Source organism: Accipiter gentilis, chromosome 7 (assembly GCF_929443795.1).
Source record: "Accipiter gentilis chromosome 7, bAccGen1.1, whole genome shotgun sequence".
Lineage (NCBI taxonomy): Eukaryota > Metazoa > Chordata > Aves > Accipitriformes > Accipitridae > Astur > Astur gentilis.
In genome coordinates, this window is record NC_064886.1 from 2,518,764 (window position 1) to 2,545,061 (window position 26,298).

The 26,298-nt window shown below is 36.6% G+C and overlaps 1 protein-coding gene across 1 annotated transcript in view; it reads left to right on the forward strand.

Annotated features, from left to right (window-relative positions):
* MED13L (mediator complex subunit 13L) overlaps window positions 1-26,298 on the forward strand; it is a 203,658-nt gene that overhangs the window by 20,009 nt on the left and 157,351 nt on the right. Inside the window, exon 2 of the mRNA XM_049806858.1 lies at window positions 242-479. Within this exon, the coding sequence (XP_049662815.1) occupies window positions 242-479 (238 nt within the window). The remainder of the gene's footprint in view (window positions 1-241; window positions 480-26,298) is intronic.

Sequence of the window (26,298 nt, forward strand, 5' to 3'; positions counted from 1 at the left end):
GTTGTGGTGAAAAACCTAAATGCAGGGGTAAGCTAGGTTTATTCAGTAGTGTTTCTAAAATTTGTTTCCTTGAGGGGGAAAAGAAGAAAATGTGGGAATAGGAGGAGTTTTTAACTTCGGCTCCTTAGAGCTGAATTCTACAAATTAAACAATGAAAGTGAAAGAAACCAGCACTATGAATGTAACTAAATTTTGAAATAGTGATTTAATGACTTTTTTTTCTTTCTTTCCCCTCCTGTAGGCTGAACTCACAGGCATCAAATGGCGTAGGTACAATTTTGAAGGTCATGGGGACTGTGGCCCTATCATTTCAGCCCCAGCACAGGATGATCCAATTCTGCTCAGCTTCATCCGCTGCTTGCAGGCCAATTTGCTTTGTGTGTGGCGCCGTGACGTCAAACCGGATTGTAAGGAGCTATGGATATTCTGGTGGGGAGATGAACCAAATCTTGTAGATGTGATACATCGTGAACTGCACAGTAAGTTACTCTCTTTCTTTTGTTTCTTGATTTATTTATATTTTTTCCAGTGGAAAGGGAACTTTGTCATTAAAGACTTTAACTTGCTACCACATGTGATTTTGTCACAATTTGTGTTTTAAGACCTAAAGGAAATAAAAACCGTGTAAATTTGACTTCTCTGCTGCAAGTGATCCGTTTGATAAAATGCAAAATGAAAACTTGAAATGAACTTAGGAGACCCATATCCAACATCATTACTTAAATTTTTGTGAAATCTCAGATGCGCTGTAAAATTAGAGTAAATTCTAGTTCAAAGGATAATAATAAAATAAACCCTGGCATAAGGTAATAGTTGATGGAATAAAGCAGCTATGCTACAGTCAGGCAAACTCCATGGCACCACAGGTAAATCTGCAAGGGCAGAACTTGCCACGTTGGTCATGCTACAGGATTTGAGTGTAAATGGAGGCAAGTTACAACAAGTGAATGTAATAAAAGGAAGCAAGGGGAGGGTAAGAGAAAGGTAACAGTGATAAGTTGATGTGATTGTAAGTTTTATGCAACTTGATTGTCCTCAGTGTCTCCAGAACATGTAGCCTTAAAATTACAGAACAAAACTAGCTTTATCTGTTGTGATCCTTTGTGGCTATGACTATCCACTATATATTAATTCCTTTTCAGTGATGTATTGTTGCTATGAGTAGACCTAGTTTGCCTGAAAACTTTAACTTTTAAAAGATATTTTGTTAGACTGCATGAATACTTGTTTCTTGTTTCACGTCTCATGTCTTGGATGAAAACAATGGAAGTTCACTACTCCCGGAATACTAGTAGTGATTAAAAAAACAGCCCCACACCAACAACCCAACACCTCCCCCCCCCCCCCCCCCCCCCCCCGCAATAAGGACCAGTTCCTTGTTTTTTGCAATAAATTTTCATCCTGATATAGCCTTTCTACCTTCTGGTTCCTTGGCGATAAAATTTATATGCCAGTTCAAATATATAGTATATTGTATTTTCGAAGTGTGCTTTAGTTGTCCTTTATGTCCTTACCTCTACCCTACCCTGTTTGGGTTCTGGGTTCTGCTATGTTAATTTTCTTATATGTTATCTTGTTCTAATCACCTATCTTCAGACTGTTACAAACTTCATACTTTAATGAATACCAGACTGTTTATTTGGTAACATAGCCTGTGAAATCACAGATAGGAAACACTGTGTATCTTTAGGCGTATTTCTACACATAGCAGGTAGCTATGTGATCATGTATAATTAAAGAGGTGGCTCAGAAGTGCTGCACCAAGCCATTCCACTGACATTAATTTTTTATGAGGCACCTGTTTTGAATGAAGGCATGGGTAATATTTCTACTTACCCAGCAAAGCTTTAATAATATATGCTTTTCTCTTTGTGAAATATAGTTTATTTAATATTTCAAATGTAGTATATGGGACTTAAGTGTCTTTTTATTTGAGGGGAGTTGCAGGTGATAGCTTCTGTTTCTGTTGTAAATTGATGTAGCTTGTTTATATCTAACATCTTGGTTACAACAATATAACGCTACTTCCAGTAATAATGGTATTGTGAAGCATTTAAATATATGAATAGCTGAACCTGCTCAGATACAGTATGGGATTGAGTATAGCAAGTAGAAAATAGCATCACTTTGATACTTTTTTTTTTTTTGCTTAGTCCAAAATTTTGTGAAGCATCTGGGCTGGAGCCTTAGCACGATAATTTTTAAGTGGAATTAAATCTGAAAACTGTCTGCAGGAGCACTGTTTTTTAAAGTGTCAACAGCAGCAGTATCACACTGATGATAAAGAGTTTGAGCGCAGTGTGTTTCACAACACTGCAGCCAGCTTTACTGAAAAGATGTGTCTGCCCTGGTACAATAGCACTGTCATTGAGTGATCCTTATTTGCAACGTTCTGTCACGTTGAAGTAAAAATGTCTGAAAGAAAAAGGTACAGAGGGACATGAAGAGATGCAAAGTTGAGTCTGGAGATGGAGAAAGGAGGACTATGTGTAACTTATTTAGGGGAATGAAGTACATGATAAGAAGAAATATGCTCCTGCTAGCTGTCAGGACTCTGCAAGAATTTGGGAGGTAATCTCCTTTTGTCCCGCTGCAGGTTTTGGAATTCTTTGTTATGTGTGTACATCATATAATGATAGGTTTACTTGTTCTATATCGAAAGCATATTGAAACGCTTGTAGTGACTTAGCAGATAATAGTTTAAAGTGAGGTAATTGTAAAAGTATTATAAATTTTACTGCTGATTGAGCTGTCTTGCTCTCGTCAGTAGTTTTTCAGAGTTCAACCATCAGTACTGACAAAACGTTGGACATCAGATTATGCCAGAATCAGGCATTTATGTACACGGATTCCTTGAAATATGACAAAGGACACTGTTCAAAGTTTCATGCTGCAGCAAGGCAGAAGAAACATGGTTATTTTGATTTTTATTGATAAGCAGATCATAGTACTGAAATATTTGGTGGTTGAAATTGGTTTCCTGAGTTTACATGCTCTTGAAAATATGAACGACTTTGCATGTGGGCATACAAACAGAAAATAAATGAGTTACTGAAGCATAGCAATTTACCTGCCTGTCAGCTGAGCCACCATAGCATGCTGGTTGTTTCGGTATAACCTAGTTGTGAAATAAGCTGCATTGGCTTAAAATCTTGTTTGTATCGGTTGGATTGTCACTGTGGTCAGTAATGTAGAGTTCAATGACCAGAGCTTTGTTTTTGTGTTTGTACTCATATGTTTAGGAGCACAAGTCCCAGAAATCTGCCACTGCAAATCCAAGTGGAAGACTAGAGTCTGTTGGAAACATTTTCAGCTTTACAAATCCTGTCTTTTGAGATTTATGAACTTTAGGAAGTAATGGCTGTTAATGAGATCACGAATTCTTACCAAGTATGAAGTTGCTCACAGTGTTTTGGATTTCTGTTCTCCTGCCTAGGACTTGTGCTTTAAAAGTGAAATTTTCATTAGGGTGATAAAAAATTTAGTAGCAACTTATATTTAAGTCTTTGTCTTTTATTCATTCAAGTCTAAATTAGAATTATTGATTTTCCTGAATAACAGAGTAGCTCAAATAATATCGGATGACGTTTAGTACTTTTGTTAAACAAATGATAAGTCCAAACTGAGACTTAGAAACACTTTTTAAAGTTTTGCATATGAAATGTGTGGGTTGCCTTATCTTTATAACATTCAAGATAGATGATTATGGAAACAACAATCTGCCTTGAATAAAAGAATTTCAAGTAGTCATAGAGAAAACAACTTAGTAGTTATAAACAGGAGTACTAGGAACAGTTGTTTATGTAGTAGCTTTCCAAAACTGTGTAGATAATTAAATGCTGTCATGGGAGATTAAGCAAAAACAATTATTTGCAGAACAGCTATAGATCAGTTAAGTAGTTAGATTAGCTAGACAGCTGTGAATTTCATAGGTGTGTCTCTTGCACATACTCCTACATTTCTTTTTCCTGCCAGCCTCAGCTGTTGTGTTCTGGTTTTTATTATGATTGGATTTCAATTCGAAGAAAGATGGAATACCTTTATTCTGTTCCAAGTGAAAAAAGCTAATTGGTATGGGGTCACTGAATGGGAGAAAAAAGTTGAGTGATTTTACAAGTTTGAAAAAGTTGGGAGTGTTTTAGTTTGTGGAAGTTTTGTTTTCTCAAGGATAAATGCTATTTAATGATATTACTGCCTGAAGAACTTTGACAAGTGGTACAGCTGCGGTACCTTTTCCCATAATTTTTTTTTGGTGAATTCTACAGAAGAAATGGAATGGAGAGGAGGTAGTATCTAACTGTTGGCAGGTTTTTTGACAGGGAAGTTGTAGATTTGCAAGTTGCAGTGATCTCATTTGCATTTGGTGACCAAATACCATCTGGAATGCCATAGAGAATTTGTACTTGACTCTTGGGGTTCTTTTTTTTTTTGTTCTTTTTTTTTTCCCCCCCTTCTCTCCCCCTTCTTCCCGGCCTTGTACCCTACGCATTCCATGTAGATTATAAGCAGGTGATAACCTGTTCCTTAGTTGCCGCCTTTGCTTTTGCAAAGAATACTTATGTCTGACATTTTAAACAACCTTTTTGTCTGACAGTTTTGACTATAAACTTGTAATCTGCATATTGAGTTTATGGATATATTAGGCTTTGTTACATCTGTGGTACAGAATACTTGAATTATCAAGAATAATGCAGGAATTATGATGTGCATGGCTACTGAGAATATAGTTTTGGTGACTGTAAACATGACCCTGGGGGTGGACTCTGGAAGGCTGTCAATGTTAGTATCTTGAATAAGATTCTGGGTGTTTGATAGAAGGATGCCATTTTGTTTAAAGAACTATCATCTTATAGCTTGTTTGCCTGAAATCACTGCTTTTGGTAGGTATTTGGGATTGCCATCACATGTGTTCCTCTGTGAAGCTATGAAGACAAGACAAACAAATACGAGGAACTTCGGGCATCAGTGAGAAACTCCAGACACCCATCTGTACCCTCCAGCCGTTATTGTTGGCCTAAGCAATGCATGGCACAGAAGTGAAAACCCAGTATTGTGACAGGTGCTTCATCATATAGTTTCAAAATAGCAGCTTAACAGTACAAAGCTCCTTGAGAGAAAATAAATACAATTTTAGCATTTTGCTACTCTTGGGACAATCATCCTTCAAGTGTTGGTACAGTTGCAGTTAACTCTTGACTTGCTCTTACTAAAAATTCACTTAAAGATATTTTCACCTCAGGTAGATCAGACTGACAGTTCTTTCCGAGCAACTTTTTTGTTGCAGGGGGAAGGGCTTGTGAAGGGAAGGTGGTATATGTAATGTTACTATTTTTCTGTGGGCTAAATTCTTTTGAGCCAAACCCTTTGGGTTTTTTTGTATTGTCTGGTATATTGCACTTGATCCATTAATTGCTGGAGCTGCTTTCCCCCCAAAAGATACTAATAACCCTTGTACTGTATTGGAGGTAGAATGTTAGGATTTTGATGGAAACTCTTCTGAAGAATAGATATCTTGAATTAATTAGGTAAGTCTTTCCTGAAAGATTATTGTTCATGATATTCACAGCTTGGTAAGTTTAAAAATGTAGTTAAAATTTGATCTGTGACAGGAAGAACATGGAGCTTTTTGGTTCATTCCTGTTTATGAATTCTTGGGACATTGGGCTGACGCAGTTGTAATCCCCATGTGCTGATAAATGTTAAGAGGCAAAAATGTTAGCTGTAGGAAGGACTTTTTGTAAGGCATCCATGATAGACCATATAGTTGTGGCCCAGACTTAATTTCTGCTGTTGTTTCTCTACCTGAAAGTTTCTGGTGGGTAGACTTTTACCTACAGGAAAACAGAGCATGCCAGCTATGTTTTCAAGGATGTTTCTGGAGCGGAAAAGCTTTCCAGAGCTCAATTTCAGTATTTTTATTACAGCTAGGTAGGCTTCTTGATGCTCACTTATGAACTTTGCGATTTTGAAGTTTATTTTATCAGTTAAATCTTCTAAATTGAGTAAATGTTTAACCTATAAATGTTAAGTAGATGGTGTTTTTCAGCATCTATTAGGGATTTGAAGAAAAATTATGGAAAACTTGAATTAGGAAAAAATTTTTTTTTTTGGTTCTACTAATATGAAAGAGAATAAAGGAGTGAAAAGTCTCCTTGTTTCAATTTAAAATAGTCTATTTAAGGTTCTTTCAAGGTACTGTGTTAGATTTACTGTAGTTGTAAGGAATTGGGAACTCTTTCGGGAGACGGGAAATACGTTCTTAACTGCTGTGTAGCGAGATATATTAATTATTGAATGAGAAGATGTTCCTGTCTGTCAAAATGTATTTTAAGTGTGTGAAGCAATGTGTAAAATCAAGAATAAGCACCCCTTCCTGGGAAATGGGTGTACAAATCAGTAGTATTTCTTTTAATGAAAGTGCTCATAAATCTTTTGTTCTATTATAAAATTATGAAAGTGGGAAAGAAGGGAGTGTTTTGCTGCTGAAACTGTGTTATTGCATGCTTTGATACTTTCTTGCAATTACCAAAAGGTTATCTCCTTGTTTCCTGCTTTGATAGGCTTAGTTGAAGGGTGTACAAGCATGGAATGTGTATTACAACAATTTGTTTTATGTACTGTAGATAACTACATAAACCCCCAAACTATTGCCATGCTCAGTATTATTTAGCATGAGACCAGCTAATATACGGAAAAGCAGTTTACGAACAAGGAATAAAAGGACTCTCGCAGGAGCTGAAATGGAAGTATTTTTGAAGGCTTTCAATTTAAAAAGAAGCTACAAATATCAAGCAGCTGAGTACCACTTATTAATAATTTGAAGTGAAATCTGAAAATGGTTAATTGCTGGTTCTTGAGTTAAGAGTGGAATTAGCAAGTAGGTTCATATGACAGAAGACTTTATTGGAATATTAAGTTACTGAAAAGTCTGTTTCTGGGTTGATTACTTTCAGTAAGATAAGTCATTTGCATTTTCTTAATTGCCTAGCATAGATTATTTCCAAAGACATGAAAACAAAGTTAAACTTTTACATTCTTTTGGAAAGAAGATAGGATTTAAAAGTGAATTCATACTTTCTCAGCTTGCAGAATTGTTCTGTGACCCTTATATTTGACACTGTTAATTGGTGTCTGGTGATTGCCAGTTGAAGTTTAGCTTAGACAAAATAAACTTTTTCTTTTAAGGAGGCATATTAAATGAGGTTATTATGCCATCATTTGGGATTAAGGAATTGCTTCATGGGAAAATGCCAACTCCTTTTATACACATGAAGTTGACAAGAGCCTTATTGTGTCTGGGCAAGATGTCTTCACTTTATTTTGTTTTCTTTTTAAAATAAATATTCTTCCCACCATTCCAACTTCTTCTCTCTTTTTACTCTGAAATTGGTTTATAGTTATAGACAACAAGGGTATGAGTTGTTAAAAAAAAAAAAAAAAATTAAAAAAAATCTGAGTCTCCCGTTTAGATATCAGATTGCATTTACCTTTTCCTTAATTCTTCTTCAGTGTTTTTTCTCTCAACATTAACACTGAATCTCAGTGTTCAGAGTAGTATCAAGTGAATACATGTGGCACTAATGAATTCTTTATCAGTTCTAGTCAATGATGTACCATTCTAACATACTGCACTTTTTCACTTTTTACAGTCTGCAATATCCATGTCTAAAAGGTATCAAAAAAGATGAAATCTACCTAAGGGTCATATGTGAGATAGCCTAATGCTTTCTATTTTTTATTTTTTTTTTAATTTCCCAAGAATTAACATTTTAAATCTTTTCACATTTGCGAATTTGGAGGTTTTACTGTTAATTGCAGCACATTGCCTCCTGAAAATAGTTTGAAGGAAAGACACTGATGGAAGGTAAAGCCAAAAAATTCTCTACTGAGTACCGTACTTCTTCCTCTTAATCTTCCTGCTTTCAAAATATAAGCTTAGTTCAATTTAAATAGTTGAAATGTTGAGTAATTAATCTTCAAGTTTTATTGGCCAAACAATAGTTATTGTTTTTCTGTTGTTTTTGTGGAAAAATGAATTGGCATTCATTGTGAAACATTAATAGCTGCATTCTGCAGTGACGGTTTAATGATTCTTTTGCAGAACTATTTCAGTAAGGCTAGACTTCATAGCAAACTGTTTACATTTAAGGGTGGAATAGAACTGCTGCTACAAAAGTGTTAGTGCTCAGAAAGTGCTGGAAATCTGAAACAAGATTATAATAGCTCAGAATCGTTTTCAAATAAAAGCTAGAGTGAGGTATTACTAATGAATTGGAGAGAACTATTGTATAAAATGTGCTTGGAATTAACTAGAGTGTTGAGACCAAACTGAAGTCCAACTTTTGAATGTAAATAAAATTGATGTGTTACCACAGGCAACTCAGTGAACCACGTAATTAGTTTTTTTCCATGAAAAATGAGACATTATACTGCAGCAAAGCAGTATGTAAAGGATTTATATTCTGGTTATATGAAAATTAAACAATCATTAAAAGATTGTATTTTTAAAAGTGCTGCTTGAGGGGGGGAAAATGAAAAATCCAATCAGAATTTATTTTTCAGCAATGTGTTGGGCAATATCATCCACAGTAGTTGATGTTTTTTGCTTCAGGGAATCTTTTTTTCCCAGTGAAATGAACTCACTTAACTGTGTGAAGTAAATCTAAGTTAGCTTGAAGTGAAATCTACATTAATAGAGCTCATTACTGATGTTTGTATTTTCATGTACTGGGTAATCCTAAGAACACAGGGTAAGCTCTACTGGTAAATTTCATCTTTAAAAATAGATTAAATGCCACCTTCAAAAAATAAAGTAAAAATTTGCATACAGTTGCATTTTGGTAATGCCATTTTTACAATAATTAATGAACTTCTAGTGACAAAGACATGCTACTGGATTGCAAATAGAAAACATAGAAACATGTTCTTCTGAAGTTAACCCATAGTTTCTCTTTAGAGAGGTATGTTTTCCATTACGTAAGTTACTTTCTTTATTTTAATGGTCCTATTAAAGGTTATAAATCTTGATACAAAATTCTTATACCCCAATTCTGAGACTAGTCTCATTTTAAGTGGACTTAATTACACATGTGCACTTACTTATCCAAGGATTTGACAGTAATCTGTATTACAAGTACACTGGATACCTAGAAACATGTACATATGGCAATTTTAAGATTTGATGTATGGTTCTGTATGTCAGTGATCAGCCATGAAATTTGAGAAGCAGTGTGTACCCTGAGAATGAAGGTTTTGAAACATGAAGTCTGTTTCCTAATGTTTATTTGAAACTACGGGGCATGCTGAAGTTGTAATATGTCATTTCCGAAACAGCATGCTGTAAACACGCAAACAAAAAAAATTCTTACAGCTAATTAAGAGGTGGACCAAGTGCAAAACAATTAAGCTGTAGTACATAGCAGCTTAAGAATGAAGTTGAATTCTTACCTTTGCTCTTTGCTGATGGGAGTTGTGGGTTTCAGTAGGAAAAGAAAAGGGTGGAGTTTTGCTTTTAGTTAAATATTAGTTCCTTGTTTAAAAAACCCAGACAACTGTGTGTTGCAATTACTCATATAATGACAACTAGAATTTGAACTTCCAGTGAAACAGTGTTAAATTGAAGTAGTTTGAAGGAAAAGTATATGCTAGAGGGAAGGCACACTACTGAAATGCTTTTGCATTCTTGTTGATGTAAACCACGCTTTAAATTTTTTCACTTTCAACTGAGCAGTGTAAGCATAACTTGTAACAAAGCTACCTGTGCTCAGTTTGTCTGATATCAGAAAATTGACTGTTCTCTTCCCTTTAGTCATACAAATACACTTTAATTGTCTTTATATTCTCTTAGTTCAGGTACAGGCTGGTGTGAAACAAGTCACTGTTTCAGTTTCTGTTACAGCTGATGATAAGGATTGGAGCATCACAGCCCTCAGCTCGCTTCATTGGCTTCTGCCTTTTACCATCCATAATTTTGACTTGGAATGAGACCACTGCTACTTCTGTGATCTAGCACAGCTAAACTCAGGTGTTTCCCTTAGTGGCCCATTGCTACAGATTGAAGTACCTGCCTCTGCATGAAAAAGCTGTGGCCTGGAAACAGCCATTCTTGCTAAAAGACCCTTGCAGTCCTTATTTCTGTTTTCTGCTGGTACGGTATTTGCCGGTCTTTTCACAGAATCTTGGGGCACGTTTTGGTTTGGAATAGTCAGTGAGCCAAGGATGTCAAACTGAAATGTTACAAATTTGTGTAATAAATTGATGGGTGGATAGTAACAAATAAACAGGCAAAGTTAGCACCTCAAATTTAAGTGTGATGTTCCTATATTAAGGAGTGTATATAGATAAGCTTAGTCTCATAAAGAAGATTAGAAGGTGGCAGGTATGGCAGTTTCTAAGCAGGACTCCGGGAAATAAATACGTCTTTTTCAAGAAAACACTTCATTTTTTTTTTTTTATGGTTTAACTTGTTCCATGACATTCTAGTTGCTCTGTCTTTTCTGAAACATGAGTAATACTGTTTTTACAGCCAAGGGAAACTTCAAATTGTAGGTGATGAAAGTATCATTGTGCAGTGGTTTTTTTTTCCTTGAATGGCTTTAAGAATTTCATACGTATCCTTTAATGCTCTCTAAAGAGATAGGAAGTAGGAAAATTATTATTGTGTCTACAGGGGGAACAGGAGGGCTTATAGTCTTACGTGTTTATGGTTCTGGAGAGTTGGTTAATCAATTGGGGCATGGACATTAAATCTCTTGGCCCCTTCTGAGTTGAATAAAATTTATTCTGTGCAGTATTTTGCAACGTACGTCAACAAAACTCACTGGAATCTGTTCTGTAAGGCAAATGAGGGGAAGTGTGGGGTTTGTTTTTTTTTTTCTCTCCTGTACGAAAAGGATGTTCTTTCTGATAATATGGTAATAAGCAGTATGATTACAAAGGAAGTATGGCTTCTGTATTTGATGTTCTCTGCTCTAGTTAAGCAGTGGATGTGATGTTGGACTATGTTGGGTTGGGATAGACTGATGAAAGGCTTAACTGAAAATCCTGCTCTTTCCAGTGATATTCCTGAATGTGCCTGGGAATTCTGCCACTTTAAAAGGCTGTTTATCAAGAGGAATGTGTGTTTCTGACAACAGCTATATGGGTTTGCTTTAATGTGCAATTGGCTTATTGAAATACAGCATTTTATTATTATTTTGAATAAGTTAAAAATAACTTAAGGATTGTATTGCCATCCTTAGCAGCCCTCAATTGGTAGTCCAATTCTGATTTTCTTTAAAAAGCAAAGTAAGATTTTCATTGTTGCAACATAGTAAGAGCAATTATGAAAAAAAAAAGATTTTTTTTTTTTATTGTTGCAAAAGAAATAGATGCAGCTAATGTAACACCTGGAAAGTCAAGATGGCTCTTCTTTCCTTGTTTGTTTCAGTAATAAGTGGAAAAAATATATGTGCTGCATCTTCAGCTGCTCGTGTAGACAGTTAACTCCTTTTCATGGTAAAAATCACTGAAGAACAAATAAAAAAAAAAACCAGAAGAGATTCATAAACTTCTGCCTCCTGGGAGAAGGAAGTGTAGTTCAATTTTAAGCCTGAAAGCCATTTCAACCTTTGTGCCGTTTCACCTTTGTGCTACGTATTGCGTTGAACATCACTGTAAGCTTCATGTGGGGAACTGTATATTTGGAGGTGAATTGTTGTAATTCAGCAATGTGAAAAAGGACTGAGAAAAGCGAAATGCTGGGCTATTTAATAGGAGACACTAAAAAGTGAAGTGGTATCCTGGAGTGATGTCAACATCACGGCTGCTTCTTTTCTGTTGGCTTGTTGGTGCTTACAGTTTAAGTCAGGTCCTCTGATCCTCTGTCTTCAGACTCTGCACAAACTCAGAGCTAGAATTTATACCCAGAAGAGTTTTACAGTCCAAATGGAGGAGTTTCCACTTGTCTGTTCCTTTTCCCATTCTCTGGGAAATAATTTGTTCAGGAGCTACTAAGCAGCTGAGGTAAAGCTGAGAGTAATAAACACAGCATTGTGTTTCAGAGATCTCTCTAGAGACCCTTTTTGTACCTGGAGAAGCTATCTGTGGAAATGTGTAAGTTCTGGACAGATACTCGGTGTCCCAGATGTATGTAGAATTATTGCTCAGTCGTGTCCATGTCCCGTCCCCTGCCTTTTTTGTAAACCAAACCAGATCGTAGTAAGCATTATTTTTTTATTATTATTTCTTTTGTTGTAAACCACAGTTAAGGCATGGAAAGTGGGAAGGAAAATGTTTTGCCTGCAAGACTGTTGCTGCTTAGTTTCAAAAGAAATACACTGTGGTACTCAAATTGCTAATGCCTCCCATTTGGTATATGGCCTGGCCTTGTCCTGAAAGTTTCTCGGTAAGTCCATAAAATGTGTATAATTGGTGAGCAAATATTACACACAGGCACTCATCATTGTTTACTTGCATGTCCTGTCCTGGACAGCTGTCTAAACTTTGTGCCACAGAGAAATGCTCAGGTTTTAGTATGGCTGATCCTGTGTTTTAGCAACTTCTCAAATTAAAGTGCTCAGATTATTGTGTGTTAACAATCTAATCAAAAGATCATAATGCTTATAGACACATTAAATATATATGTATTGATGTATAAAAAAATATTACTGTCTTTGAGGAAGTAACTTTTGAATTGGAATTGACATGAGTTCAGTTTTCAGTTCTTTCTGTGGCTTTACAATTATTTTAGATTGAATTATTTATTTATTACCCACTACTAAACTTGCCAGCAAACCTGTGTTATATATCCTTTAGGAAAGATGTTTGTTTGCTTTTTCTTTCCCTCTTCAGTAACTGAGTACAGTTTCCATTTTGTCAGTTAGCATAATGGACTGAATAGGAGTTAAAAATAAGTTTCCGAAGTCAAAACTGGCCAAAATACAAAATCTGAAGGAGGGCCATGGTAGATCATTAAAATATAAAAACCCCAAATTGCCACTTACTGGCTCTGAGGCCTCCTGCTTATGCTCCCCTATCCTCCCCAAATATTGGAAGAAGCAACTGACTTTTTAGTATTTTCCTCTGAATTTAATTGCTTAGTTCAATTGACATGTAATCACTTCACTGGAAGAGTAGGGACCTCAGATTACTCATACATTGGAAAAATCTATGGTAGCTATTCATTATTAAAGATACCATTTTATATAGCTGAATGGTATATACAAGAAACATGATGCTGATTTAGCTGAAATAACAGAGGCGTGTGGAAGGAGCCGCACACTGATAAGGCTGCATGATTCATTATTATGTTAGCTCAGAATCTTTCATTGCTCAAACTGCTGAGCTCTGTAGTTTTGTACTGTCATTTGTCTTTGTTTTAATGGGATTAAGTAATTATGTGTGCATTTTCTTTCAACTAACTAGCCTGATAAAAGCATGCAAAACTGAATAGCCTATAAATTGTCAGCTCTTCTGTTCTAGAAAAAGTGCTTTGATTGCACTGCAGTTTTTAAATCTTGGTGCATATATTTAGATGACCTACTGAGGTGAGTAAGACTATAGAAGTAGTTTATGTAACTAATGGGCTGAGGATCTCCCCTTGGGAATGTGGCTAGGGGAAAGCAGATCTCGGCTTACAGTACAGAAATTTTAAGAGAACAATCCACAGCATTTTAAAGCAGAAATAACAGATATGGAACCTAAGGCAGTGTCATAAGTGACTCTTTAGCTGTTCTCCCAAACAGTAGAATAACTCTTCATTGAAACTAATCATATTTGGTATTGACATTTATACTTGGGCTATATCAGTAGTAGTTTCAAATACAAATTTTGCTGCCTCTTTGTAAAATCTCTGCCTCTCTCCTGCAACTTTCACTAGTGTTTTTGTTGGCTTGATATCCATATGATTTTTCAGGTATTAACTGATGGTCATGTATCATGTCATATGAGAAGTGGAGCATTTGTGTTTAATGAAATCATCAGGTGTTTGATATGTGATATCATTAACCCACGTAATTATTTTTACAACTTTATCCTTTTGGTATGGCTTGTTTATACATTTAATTTTATCTTTACTATTAATTCAAATTAAGCCTTGTTTTGAGAGTTTATGTAATCACTTTAATGAAGTGGTTGTGTTTGCTGCTGTGTGTTTATTTTAAATATTGATCTGGGGAAGTAAAGGTTTTAATGTATTCAAAATGATAACTAGTAGTAATTATGCGGTAGTCCTCTGTTAATTCCTTTTTAAGAGATCTGCTCATAAGAATAATTTTTTTTGTACTATTATGCTCTCTCATAATTTCACGCCAGAACAAACTTCTGTTAATTGGTGTTAGTGCTAGTTCATATGTGTCAGAGCTATAGTTTTTCATTTCTCTTCTGGCCTGGACTTATGTTGTCAGCAGATCCATTTCTTCTTTTCTGGAGTTTGTCTATTACACTTGACAATACAGTTTCTGAATCTTGTGGAGTTGTGACTACTTAATCCCAGGTAGATGGTTAAACTAACCTGTTATTGATGAATGACTGTATCCTAAAAATGATTTTTCTTGTCATCTGTAGAATTTGTCAAAAGGCTTTCTGTGAATGTATGTATCGGCATTGTGCATTAAGCAGTGGTTTAAGAACAGTAACTTGTAGGACTTGTGATACAAAGGGACAACTTTCCCAACACCTGTCTCTTGAGATCTGTGGGGGAAGATAAACCAGCTCAGGCCACCTTGTTTGCCTACCTTACAAATGGAATTATTTGTATCCTGGTTTCCTAATGGAATGGATAAATTCAACCTGAATGTTCAATCTCTTGCATCCTTACGTTAGCTCTTATCTGGCTATTTACAGTGGTTTGTAAACTCTTCAGAAGATAGCTCTAAGACTAGACAATACTAGTGGCTACTCTTCCTTTGGGATTTTTAGCTGCCGAGCTGGTTGTAAGCAGGAACTCGAAGGTCCCTTGGCCAAGCCAAGGTGCCTGGTTTTGTATTTAACCTTTCCCCTGGGCCACCCAATCTGAGTTTCCTCAGCACTATAACTTGCGAAGTTATCCAGGATGTGTATCCAGGATGCGAGACTGAGGAGGAGGGAGTTCTGGTCCATGATTGCTTTTATGTGCAATGATAAACAAGTAGGCAATGCAAATGATAAATGAAAGCTAAAGCTTGCTTGCTTATCACTTCACCTTGTCTTTCTGTGTTCTGGTAGCAGGGGCAAATGGGGAAAAGGAGAGGTGGTGTGGAATTGTTTAAAAAGAGCAGATATCCAGTAGCCTTTTTTGTTGCTCCCGCTACTCCCAGCTACATCTTCATGCTAATCCTCATGTGATTAAGAATATTGGATGATGAGACAGAGACTTCTATGAAGTAATACTTAAGGAACATATCCCGCTGTGTACATTTGATGCCACATCTGGGATGAGATTATAAATTAAAAAGAAAAGGAAAAAAAAAAAAGGGAAAATACAACCCTGAAATCCAATGAACTCTAACTTTTTCAAAGCCTTTGAATAGATAGAGCTTGAAGAAAATTGAAGGAGTTAAGATATTTTGCATAAATATATTAGAAAAGAATACAGAGTACACTCAGAATACAAAGACTCAAGTTTTATTTGCTATGGTTGTTGTCAATATGTAGCAAAGCACTTAGTAAGTATTGTCTCAGTCTGTCGCTGTAACGTGTTAAGCATTTGAAGTTGTAAGTCCCTATTGTATGTCAGAAATAGGAAATTTTGCAACCAAATAAAAACATACAGAAACTCTGGATTCACAAAACTTTATGCCATCTACCATAACTTTGGTTGTAGCTTCTGTTCAGTTTTGCAGCTGGCCAATGTATAAAGGGAGTTTTCAAAAATGTACGTACTGTGAAAATGTAGCTATGTTTATGTAGTAATAGTTTATTTAATGGAAGCTTTGCAAAGAATTTCACTGCCCTGTGCAGTGTCCAAATTAAGAGGCTGAGGCACAGAAGAATTGCTAGGGCACAGTCATCTTAAGCAGAAATTACATTATCGGATTTTTGTGAAAGTAGATGAAGTTTTTTCAGATGTGGTATCTATGCTAGTAAGCAATTCAGTGAAATAAAAGCAGTTCAGCAGATCAAAGCAGCTGGGTTGAAGGCCCTGTAGTCCACACCCTATGAAATTCAGGGGTTTGTTTCAGCTGGACCAGAAGCCCTCACCACGTGTGGCTTTGAATTAGTTTAAACAATGAACCTTCAGTTCAGACCCTTTTGTCCCCTTTTGGGGTTGGGGTGTATTTCAGCATGTATGTGGAACAGAGATCCTGCCTTCATTGCTGCCAAAAGGAATCTGTTTTGCATATACCAGAACTGGCAGAGAGATAAGATAATAGGTGATCGGAGCTGCCCAGTATTTATGCTTCTTAAATACTGCTGCGATAATTTGGTTTGTTATTTGTCTACAGTGGGTGTATTGCATGGATGGCATTAGTTCCTGGTGACTTTTTCCCTCAAGAGGTGCCATTTGTCATGACAGCATATATTTGTGTCGCATACATTGGTTTGAGTGTGTAAGAGATTTGCTGCATCTTGCACTTGTGTGCAGGTAAACAAAGTCTGTTCAACATGTGTACAATAAACCCGACGAACGCAGGATGTGTTGTTTGTGTATGTGTTACTCTGCTGGTCTGCTGTAGGGTTGGCTTGTGGCGGTCATTTATGTAGACTGCCAAATATCTGGAAATGACACACAAATGTTGAAAGTCCTCATGTTTCTGGCACAGTTTCTAGGGATGAAGAGAGAGCGCAGCCACTGCAGGCGTGTAGATTGTTATTGTGGATGTAGGTTTCTTTTGTGATGCCGTGCATGCTTTTCTACTTTAAATATCAGTATTATGCTTGTATGTGAGAGAGTGCAGGTGTTCCTGGCCCTTTCGTTAAACTGTTAAGATCAGCTACCCTTCTCTCTTAAAGTTACTAAATATTTTAGCATTTCATAAATATTTATGAAATATTTTTTTAAAATGGGCACTACTACTGAATTAAAATATCAAAGGGCTTTTGGATGTTATCTGGTCAATTGAAATAGAGTTCGGCAAAGACAAGAAGCCTTTGCTACTGACTCTTGGATTTCTGTTGGATTTAGTCTTGTAAGTAATGTGGTAATGGTTGGTTTCATGTTGTTCTGGATTAAAACTAAAACATTACACTATATGATTTACATAGCTTAAATTATTTTGCTATTATTATCTTTACATTAGTCTTTCCTTGTATTTTGTTAGGCAAATTAATTTCTTGTTAAATATTTGGGAGGAGAATTTCAAAATACTGTGATTAGTTCTTTTATTTTGAAAGAAACAGTTAACAAATAGGAAAATGCTTTTGGAGTGCTAAATTTCTGGCAAGTACCATCGGTACAGAGTGTACTGAACTGTAAATGTTGCAGAGTTAGCACAAACTGTCTGATATAAAAAGCACGTTTTTGTTATAAACACTGGCTGGTTAACAGAGTTGTTGGTCTTACAGAACAGCTTTAAACAGTGACTGTTGCTTTTGAGTAATATTAAATATTTGTCTTTTGGTGAATGTTGTCTTAGGAAAAAAAATCACTGACGATAACAAATAAACCAATCCTTTTATTATGCAATATAAATGCATTTGAACTTCCTTGTTTTTATCTAGACTCTTTCAGTTTAATTTATATGTTTTTGTGAGGTTATTCTTCACTTGAAAAAATTTCGGGTTTTTTTCCTCAAAAAAAGGTATTTGTACAGGTGTCTTCTGATTTCAAAATTGGCTATATTCTGTCTAACCTTTGTCTTGTTTTCTTTCTGGCTTTGTACTGACACTTCAGTGTGTCTGTTATTGTACTGTTTCAAGTGACAGGAGTTGCAACAGTAATGGAAAATATCCACTTCAGTAAACATTTTCAGGAAGTATAAAACAGTGTGAATGCGTAAACCTTTCCAAGCTTGAAGTCTGTAAAAATACTCTCTAAAGTTCCACCATGTGAGTGATGGGCTTGTAGATTTTTCTGTGGCTCTCTGTTTAATATTAAATGCTGTGAGCACACGGCATGCAAAGTTTCTCTAAACACTGTATTTTGTGAATGATCTGGGGTGTATCAACTTATAACCAGGATCAACTGGCCTTTTTATTATACAGTGTGATTCGGGTATTCTGAATTCTAGTCTTTATGTCATCATTCCTTACTTGATCCCGTAGTGTATATCCGTCTTTCTTCCAGCTGTCTCTGTGAAGTCAGTTGGGGGAGGTGATGCTTTTTTTTTTCTTTTTTTGGAGGGGACGTGTGTAGTAGTACATTCTAAGAACGAACAGAATGGAAAAACTACCATTTTGGAGACAAGTTGCATTTTGTTAATCATGATAGCCAGTTTACAGTCAGGAATGATAATTTCTGAGCTCTTTGTGTGCAGATTTGTAATTGTGCTGGAAGAGGAGGACAAAATGTTAATTGGACTTACTTATCTCTTTACAATAAAAATACCTGTTGTTTCATTTGGTTTGTCACTTTAAGTATCCTTATTTTGTAGGGCTATATAGATGTCCCAACTTAATCTTACTTGTGTTTGCTAGACCTAATATAATGGATATCTTCTAGGATCTTTGGGAGAAAGGAAGCAAAGCCAAAAACGTTTTACCATTCTGTGTAAATTTATATAAATTTATATACTTTTGTTAGTATAGCAATGATTTTTTGATTTGTAGTCATCAATAGAAGCTAGATGGCTAGGACACTCTTCACAGCCCTGCTAAATGCTTGCCTATTCCTGAAAGGGTCTCAGTACCTTTTAAAATTGGCTTTTTATGCAGCAACCAATCTTTTGAGTCTAATGCAATACTAAAGGTTTGGCTTGAAAGTCGCAAAGGTGTGCATTGAATGGTATTTTAAATACCTGGAATGTTACGTGTTCAAAACTCCCACCCTGAGACTTGGTGATTCAATAATTAAAACCGGGCTCTGATGAAGAGCAAAAAGGCTTATTGTCCTTTACCTGATTACTATTTTCCCCTTTTATTCTAGCAGCTATGTTTAATATTTTAAGAAGATAAATTATCATAGAATTATACAGTAGTTGAAGTTGGAAGGGACCTCTGGGTATCTAGTCCAACCCTCACGCTCAAAACAGGGTCAAGTAGAGCATGTGGCCCAGAATGATGTCCAGTCTGATTTTTAATATCAATGAGGGTAAAAACTCTAGAGCCTGACTGGGGAGCCTGCGTTCAGTCAACCTTACAGTAAAAAAGTTTTTTCTTTGGTCTGCATTTGTGCCCATTGCCTTTTGTCCCATCACTGGATCATACTGAGAAGTTTGGCTCCATCTTCCTTACTCCTTCTCATCAGATATTTGTACAAAATGAAAGATGTCCCGAGACTTTTTTTCTCGGGGCTAAACAGTCCCAGCTCTCTCAGCCTCTCCTTGTATGACAGGTACTCCCATCGCTTAATCATCATCGTGGCCCTTTGCTGGACTCGGTCCAGTTTGTCCATGTGTGTGTCTTGTACTGGGGAGCACAGAACTGGACACAATACTCCCAGTGTGGTCTCCTTAGTACTGAATAAAGGGGAACTGTGAAGGAATCGCCTGTGTAATCACTTGTAGTTCCTCGCAATAGCTGGGAACCACGTAAGAGACATTTAGGTCTCAAGTGTCCAGAGAACATCCACCATACACTTTCTCTTATATCAGAAGTCTAAAAGTGCTCCTAACACAGTTTATCATACTTAAGCTATATAAATCAAAAGACCACAACCTGCAAAAACTGCAGTGTCCCAAAAATTGGGCAAGAGAGATCAGGAACACCACCAATGTCTTAGATTTTTGTGGTTGCTGGGAATTTTCTAGGTGAAATGAGCTCAGATGGTTCTAGGAAAGGAGAGTTCAAACGCTACAGGATGCCAAAGTAAAATATAATTTTTCCTTTTTAGGTACTATTTGTGTGTTTGTGTAAACTTACTTTCTTAACTTGGTTTCATCATCTTTGTGGTAATCTTACTATTCTGTATTAACCAGAATCCCCTGTTGATTTGGGCACTCTGGAGTAAATAAGAAAGTGCATCGTTATCAGATTTTGAACTGATGGCTACATGACTGTAGCAGTCACTTTGTCTTCATACATGATAGTTGTTTCTTCTAGTCTTGAGGTTGATGAGAGGTGCGGGAGGTTAATGTTGTTGCTGCTGTTGGCATGCTGATTCTTTGGATTTTATTCTTCAATGAAACTTAGATCTGTTGTGTAATTTATTAAGAATATGTCGTGTTTTTACTTCCTCCCCCCTTTTTTATTTTTTACCGTGTTTATCTTATTCTAAGCGTGGCAATTCTTGGGGGACAGTAGGTGCCTCTATCCTTTTTCTGGTCTTTAAAGATGAGCCTGGCACCCATTGCAGCTGTGTAGGGAAGGAGTGATGGGGACAGGCCTGGCCGCCTTTGGTCAGCAGGAGAGAAGGAGCTGCTTGTGTTCACGCCATTGCCGAGCATGCAAAAAAACCTAACAAGTAATCCATTTTTTATACCAGACAGCTCCTAGTGTCCACTCAGAAAAAATGTTTTGGTGGGTAAAAGGGGCGGGGGGATATTTGGTTTTGGATCATAAATGGGCAACCTGTTTATCCCCTTTTTAAAAACAAGGAAAATCTAATTACTTAATGCTTAACAAATGAGCCAAAGCAAACCTTAATCCAGTCTGTTTCTTTTTAACAAATTAAGTGTGCATGTCATCATTTAAATATCTAATGAGATTCTGGAAAATTTGATTAAACCTACTAAGAAAACATCGTGAAGTGCAGCAGAGATTAAGTAAGAATTATACTACAATTGAGCGTAAATAATTATTTTTATCAATCCGATAGTGTCTGTAGCAGTGCTCACTAGTGTTGTGATTTATTATTTTTTTCCCTTTCGTTTTTTCTTTTCTTGTTTACTTGTTTTGTTGGTGGTTTTTTGTGTGTGTGTTTTTGGGGTTTTGTTTGGTTTTGGTTGTTGTTGTTGTTGTTGTTGGTTTTGTTTTTTTCTTCCGCTGTAAGCATCAGTCTCCTGCTGTCTGTTCTGGGAATTCTGTTGTAGCGGGATGCTGTGTAGCCAAACCCTTTTAGAGTAGGGAGAGAAGGAACTTGTTTCTTGCTGATAATATATCCAGACATCAAGGGAAGAAAGTATCAAAAGGAAACTTTTGAGCTGAACACCTTTTGATTGGAAATGCAAGATTTGGAAATACAAGGCCAGTTGGAAAGGCAGTTGGAAACTTGACAACCCTCCTATAAAATACGACCTTTTTCTCTTTACATGCTAAATTTTGTGAGCCTATGAATCTTGCTTGTTTTTTCTTGAGTACTTATCATGCGTAGATTTATATGCTTATAAAACAACTGAACTTGCTTTGTCACTGGGTAAATGATTAGCGATGGGAGAATGTTAAACAAGAAATACCTTGGAATGTTAATTGTAAATCTAATGACTTCCTTCTAAAATGAACCTGAAGCAAAATTCTAGTAACTGTTATTGGGAGGAAAGAAATGTGGGAGTATAAACTAGATGAGGCTTGCAATAGTTTAAAGGGGATCTGGTGATTTGGGCATAAAGGGGACTTTCCAGTGGCATTTCTAACACATTCTGGGGATATTTTGCAGCTTATAATGGAGCTGCTGCATGGGATTGGGTTTTGAAGCTGATGCGTTTCTCCTCAGAAATAGTTTTAATTTCATGGCTTGAACTTTGGATAAAAATATCTATTGGGAGAGTTGAAGGAAATTAAATTTTGGATTACTGAGCCTTAGTAAGAGAATGTGTTGGCAGCAGCAGCTCTTGTAAGTGGTTATGTAGGTGTTTTAGAACTTAGTTATCTCTTACGGCAACTAGTTAAACACCCACCACCCACCCCCACCCCCCCGCAAAATAAAAAAAGGCCACAAAATCAACAGCAACCCCCCCTCCCCTAAAGTCTCACCTGGCTTTAAGTTTTCTGCTCCTATCTTTTTTACTTTAAGTATCTTCAAATTTAAGGCCCCCATAATGTAATTCCAACACTGGCTGTGACTCTTATGTGTGACTGTAAGAAATGACTCCCAAAAGAACAAAGGGAAACTATAAATTTAATAATGAAGGTGAGAAACAAAAATTTCAGGCAATGTGTTCTGTGAAGAAGCAAAAACACAGGTATTTTTACTACAGATTCTCTCGTTTTGCTACTAAATAATTGAGAGTCTCATTTGCTGCTTTCTAAAATGGATGAGAAATTATACAAGTAAGGACTTTGCAAAATAGATGTGCTAATCTGCCAAAACATAAACAATTGTGTATTTGTATGCCTGTGTGTCTGCAAAATTGGGAAGTGAGGATTATCCTTCCTATTTAAAGTAGGACATAAAACTTACACTACTGGGAAAATTGCTGGATCATTCTTGATGCAAGTGGCACAATGCAGTGCGGGGACCTGTGGTGCGGTCTTGAGTATCTGCTGAATTCTTACTTGAATATCTGGAGTTCTGTGTATGTTGGTGAAGGCATATGGAAAGAAGTACTGATGATAAGAGAGGAATAGAGATTTTCTTAATTTGGTTAGAAATGACTTCCACCCCCTTTCATTATTTGATATATTAAAGGATTTGGTAGAAGATCTCTTCACTCATTCCGCCACAGCAAACCACAAGAAGAGTTGTTTAAAATAGATGACGTATTTAGTAGTTGCCTTGCCAAAAAAACTTCCTCCTTTCAAACTGTAAATAGTTTTTCATTCTGAAATAATGATCTTTTTATCTGCATTGCATTTTTGTCTACAGCTAGTCCCTTATTTGTAGAAGTTTATTTTTGTAAGGGTTTTCCAGATTTAGGAACTGCATTTGATGACTCATAGTAATTTTTTTTTCCTTTGCTGTATGCCAGGTGTGAGCAGCTGTGTACTTGATAATTAGCTTACTCTCTGCCTTTGCTTAAACACTGCATTCTTTTCACTGTGTTCTGGCTGAGGTGGGAAAAATGCCGAATTTTTCTCTCGTTTGCTTTTTGTGTTCAGCCTACAAAAGCCGGTTTTACTAGGCTGTTGAAGAAGCCAGAATATTTAAATACAGCATCTAAGTAAAAGGAGGACTATAGAACTGCTGTAAATAATCCTTTTTCTCCTCCATGTTCACTTTCTCTGAACATCGTAATTCTGGATAGTATTGTAAAAGTACAGAGGCAACAAAAAGCAGATGGTTACTATAGTTTCAGTGAATGAAGGCACAGTTTTACTTGGCTGAAGGTATTTTCTAATTTCTGTCATCTTGCCTGACACTCATAAAAGGCTTTTATAAACGCATTGAAGTACCGACTATTTTCATACATCATTTGATCTTTTTTTACCTATAAAAGCAGAAGTACTATCTCTGATGTTTTTAAGTACATCCTTATGCTAACGGTTTTATTGCCACCATGGTTTACTCATAACTGCCTTCAGTTCTTTTGAATAGCAGAACTAGTTTCCTTACACTGTGTCAGTCACAGTCCTCTTAAAGTAAATACCTCCCCCATTGGATAGAAGACAGCTATGACTTCAGGCAGAATTTTATTCACTTGAACTTCAGAAAACAAAGAAGCAGCCATAGCTTCCATGTACCGAGTTGAGGTTGCGGTATGGGAAATCGTAATAATTAGAACTGCGGAGGAAGTGATTAGATGACATTTTTATGAATCTGCAGTATCTGTATGTATGTCTGCGGTCATCTAATAGATGATGTTGATAGATGTTATGCATGAACCTGTGTTACGATAGAATAGACACTTCAAAATATGAAAGGGATTCTGTTTGCCATTATTTTATTAAACAGGCATCTGTCCTATGGAAAGCCTTTTTATTTTAAAGCTGATATTACAGTGGTTAAATCCGAATTTTCTTTGTAAATTGCATAAACCAAAACTGTCCCCTTGTTCCTATGTGGATTGTTCTGTTGTGAGATGTTGATGTCTTTTGTGTAAAACTTGCTCTGTATTCCCCAAATACCTTGTCAGGTCTGTGACAGCTGATCTAGTAGCTTAAACGTTAGCTGTGATCCCAGGCAAAACTCCTGTCACTTAATGAGTTCAGCAGCAAAAATTATTCAGCAATAGCCTGATGGCAAACCCTCTCCCTCACCAGAATGAAGAACTTTTACAAAATTTCTGACAAACAGAAATTGCAATATATAGGCTTTGCAATATCAAGAACTTCTTTGTTTGTTTGATATTTAACATGGGAGATTGAAATAGGTAGGTAAACTTCTTTCAGAGCAGAGCCTAAGAGTTAACAGAAGCATCCCCAAGTGGGTCTGTGCATATTGTTATTGTTAGATGCATGTGGCATCTGTTGTTGAGCAGAGTTTGACAGAAATTATCTATTTCAATATGCATTGTAGGTAAGTGCATGCATTGAAGTACATTTACTAGTGTGGAGGAAGACGATGAAAAATTACAGCTTCCATTGTGGTGATGTATTTTTGATGTAATTCCATCAGTTTCATGAAACATGCATGACTTTCTGAAAACAAAGTACAAGAAAAGTTTTGTGGTTTACGTTTGCTAAGTTTTTCTTCTGTAAGTTCGACTTTGTAGATGTTGTGCTTCTTTGGCGCGCCCTGTGCCTTTTTCTAAACCTCTCGTCTGGCGTTTAGCCTCAAGGAGTAAACAAAGACAACGCTTTACAAGGTTTCTGACTTCTCTAAAGATGTGGGTAGTAGTAGTCTGTATGGTGGTGTGGGGTTCTGAGGGGAGGTTTTGCTTGTTTGTTTTCTTTTTTCTTTTCCCAGACACTTAGCCTCTCATTGCCTGCTAGCTACCCTCTTACTAAAGAATTTACGATAGAGTTTTCTGACCCCTGGCCTGCTAGCCCACAGTATATTCTGTAACACAAATTGTAGTGTAACATTTTATATGCTGTATAGCTTTGTAATAGTTGGTAGACTCTTGTGAAAGTGGACTTTTGTGCAGAAGCTGTACTCAAAATGAGAATATTTTTCAACTTTAAAAAAGCTTTCATTATAAACTCAGGTGTTCTAATCAGAAAGGGTGTTTACTATGGGATCAGTGAAATGCTTCCTCTCTGGAACTGCTAAGATTTTTAGCTCATGGCTTAAATACTTATCTTTGGGGAACCAGAAGCCCTCTGGCTGATCTTTTTTAGTTACTTTGGATAACTGAAGAGTGTGTGTATGTATATACAGAAATGTATATACTTCATACATACGAAAAACAGCATTTGAACGGAATACTAAGCATCTTTTGTGCTTCAAATTCAATTAGCAACTCAGCATCTTCACAAAGATACACAGGACTGTTCACATTTAATGAATATTAAATTTTATTAAGGTGCACACGTGGGGGGTGTGTGTGTGTGGGGGGGCATGTGAATCGGGAACATACTTGGAGTTTTGTAGTTGCACCCTATAGTATAAAGTAGCAATCTTGGTGTTTCTCTGTATTGTGCATCGGGACTGGCATTTGTGAGGTGCTCGTTTTGGCAGTGTTACTGTTTGGATCATTTTTTTCAGTATTTGAATTGGCATGTAGAACCAAGGAGGAGTAAACAATCCCAACTATTTTGAACTACAGTTAACATTTGTTTTTTCAAGATTGGATGAAATTCAGCTTAAACTTCCTTTGTGCTAGCATTGGAATAACAAATAAGAAAATAATTGCCATTTTAAAAAAAGTGAATGCGAAGAATCTACAAGTGAATTCTTTTGATTTACTGATACCACCTTAAGCTGATGGGGTTTTACATTGAATTTATCCCTCGTTTTACGGTATGGATTTTTCCTTGATCGGTGTTACTGTGACTGTTAGTGTTTTCGCGTTAGAGAATTGTCAGTTTTGTTGTCTGTCGTGCACTCTGTAAAATGCCCACATAATTTAGCATTAATCTACCTTGATTATTTTATTTTCTTACTCTATAAGAAAAGATTAAGCAACTAGAATACTGATAAGAAAGGAGCAGAGAATCGCAGCAAGACAGGCAGAGGCAGTGGCCTCTCCAACAAGGCCAGAGTATCTCAGTACCTGATAAGAAGAACAGTCCAGACCACCAGACAAGTCCATTGCGATGAAGCAGGTCCAATGTCAAGGCAGAAAGCCGCATTAATGGCTCAGGATCAGAGTCGGGGAGGTACAGTATCAGACACAGGTAGGCACAGACCTACTTGTAGCTTAAGCTTAGGCTCCCACCCTTCGGCTCTGCCTGAGCTGCGAGCAGCAGAAGGGGGACAAGCCCCTGCTGAAGCTTCTTATAGCTCTTGTTTTCATGCTTGGATGGCTGCACCGTCAAAGTTGGCCTGAGCCCAAGTATTTGAGCCCCCAGGAGTGGGGGGATTTGTTCAGGGATCTGACAGAA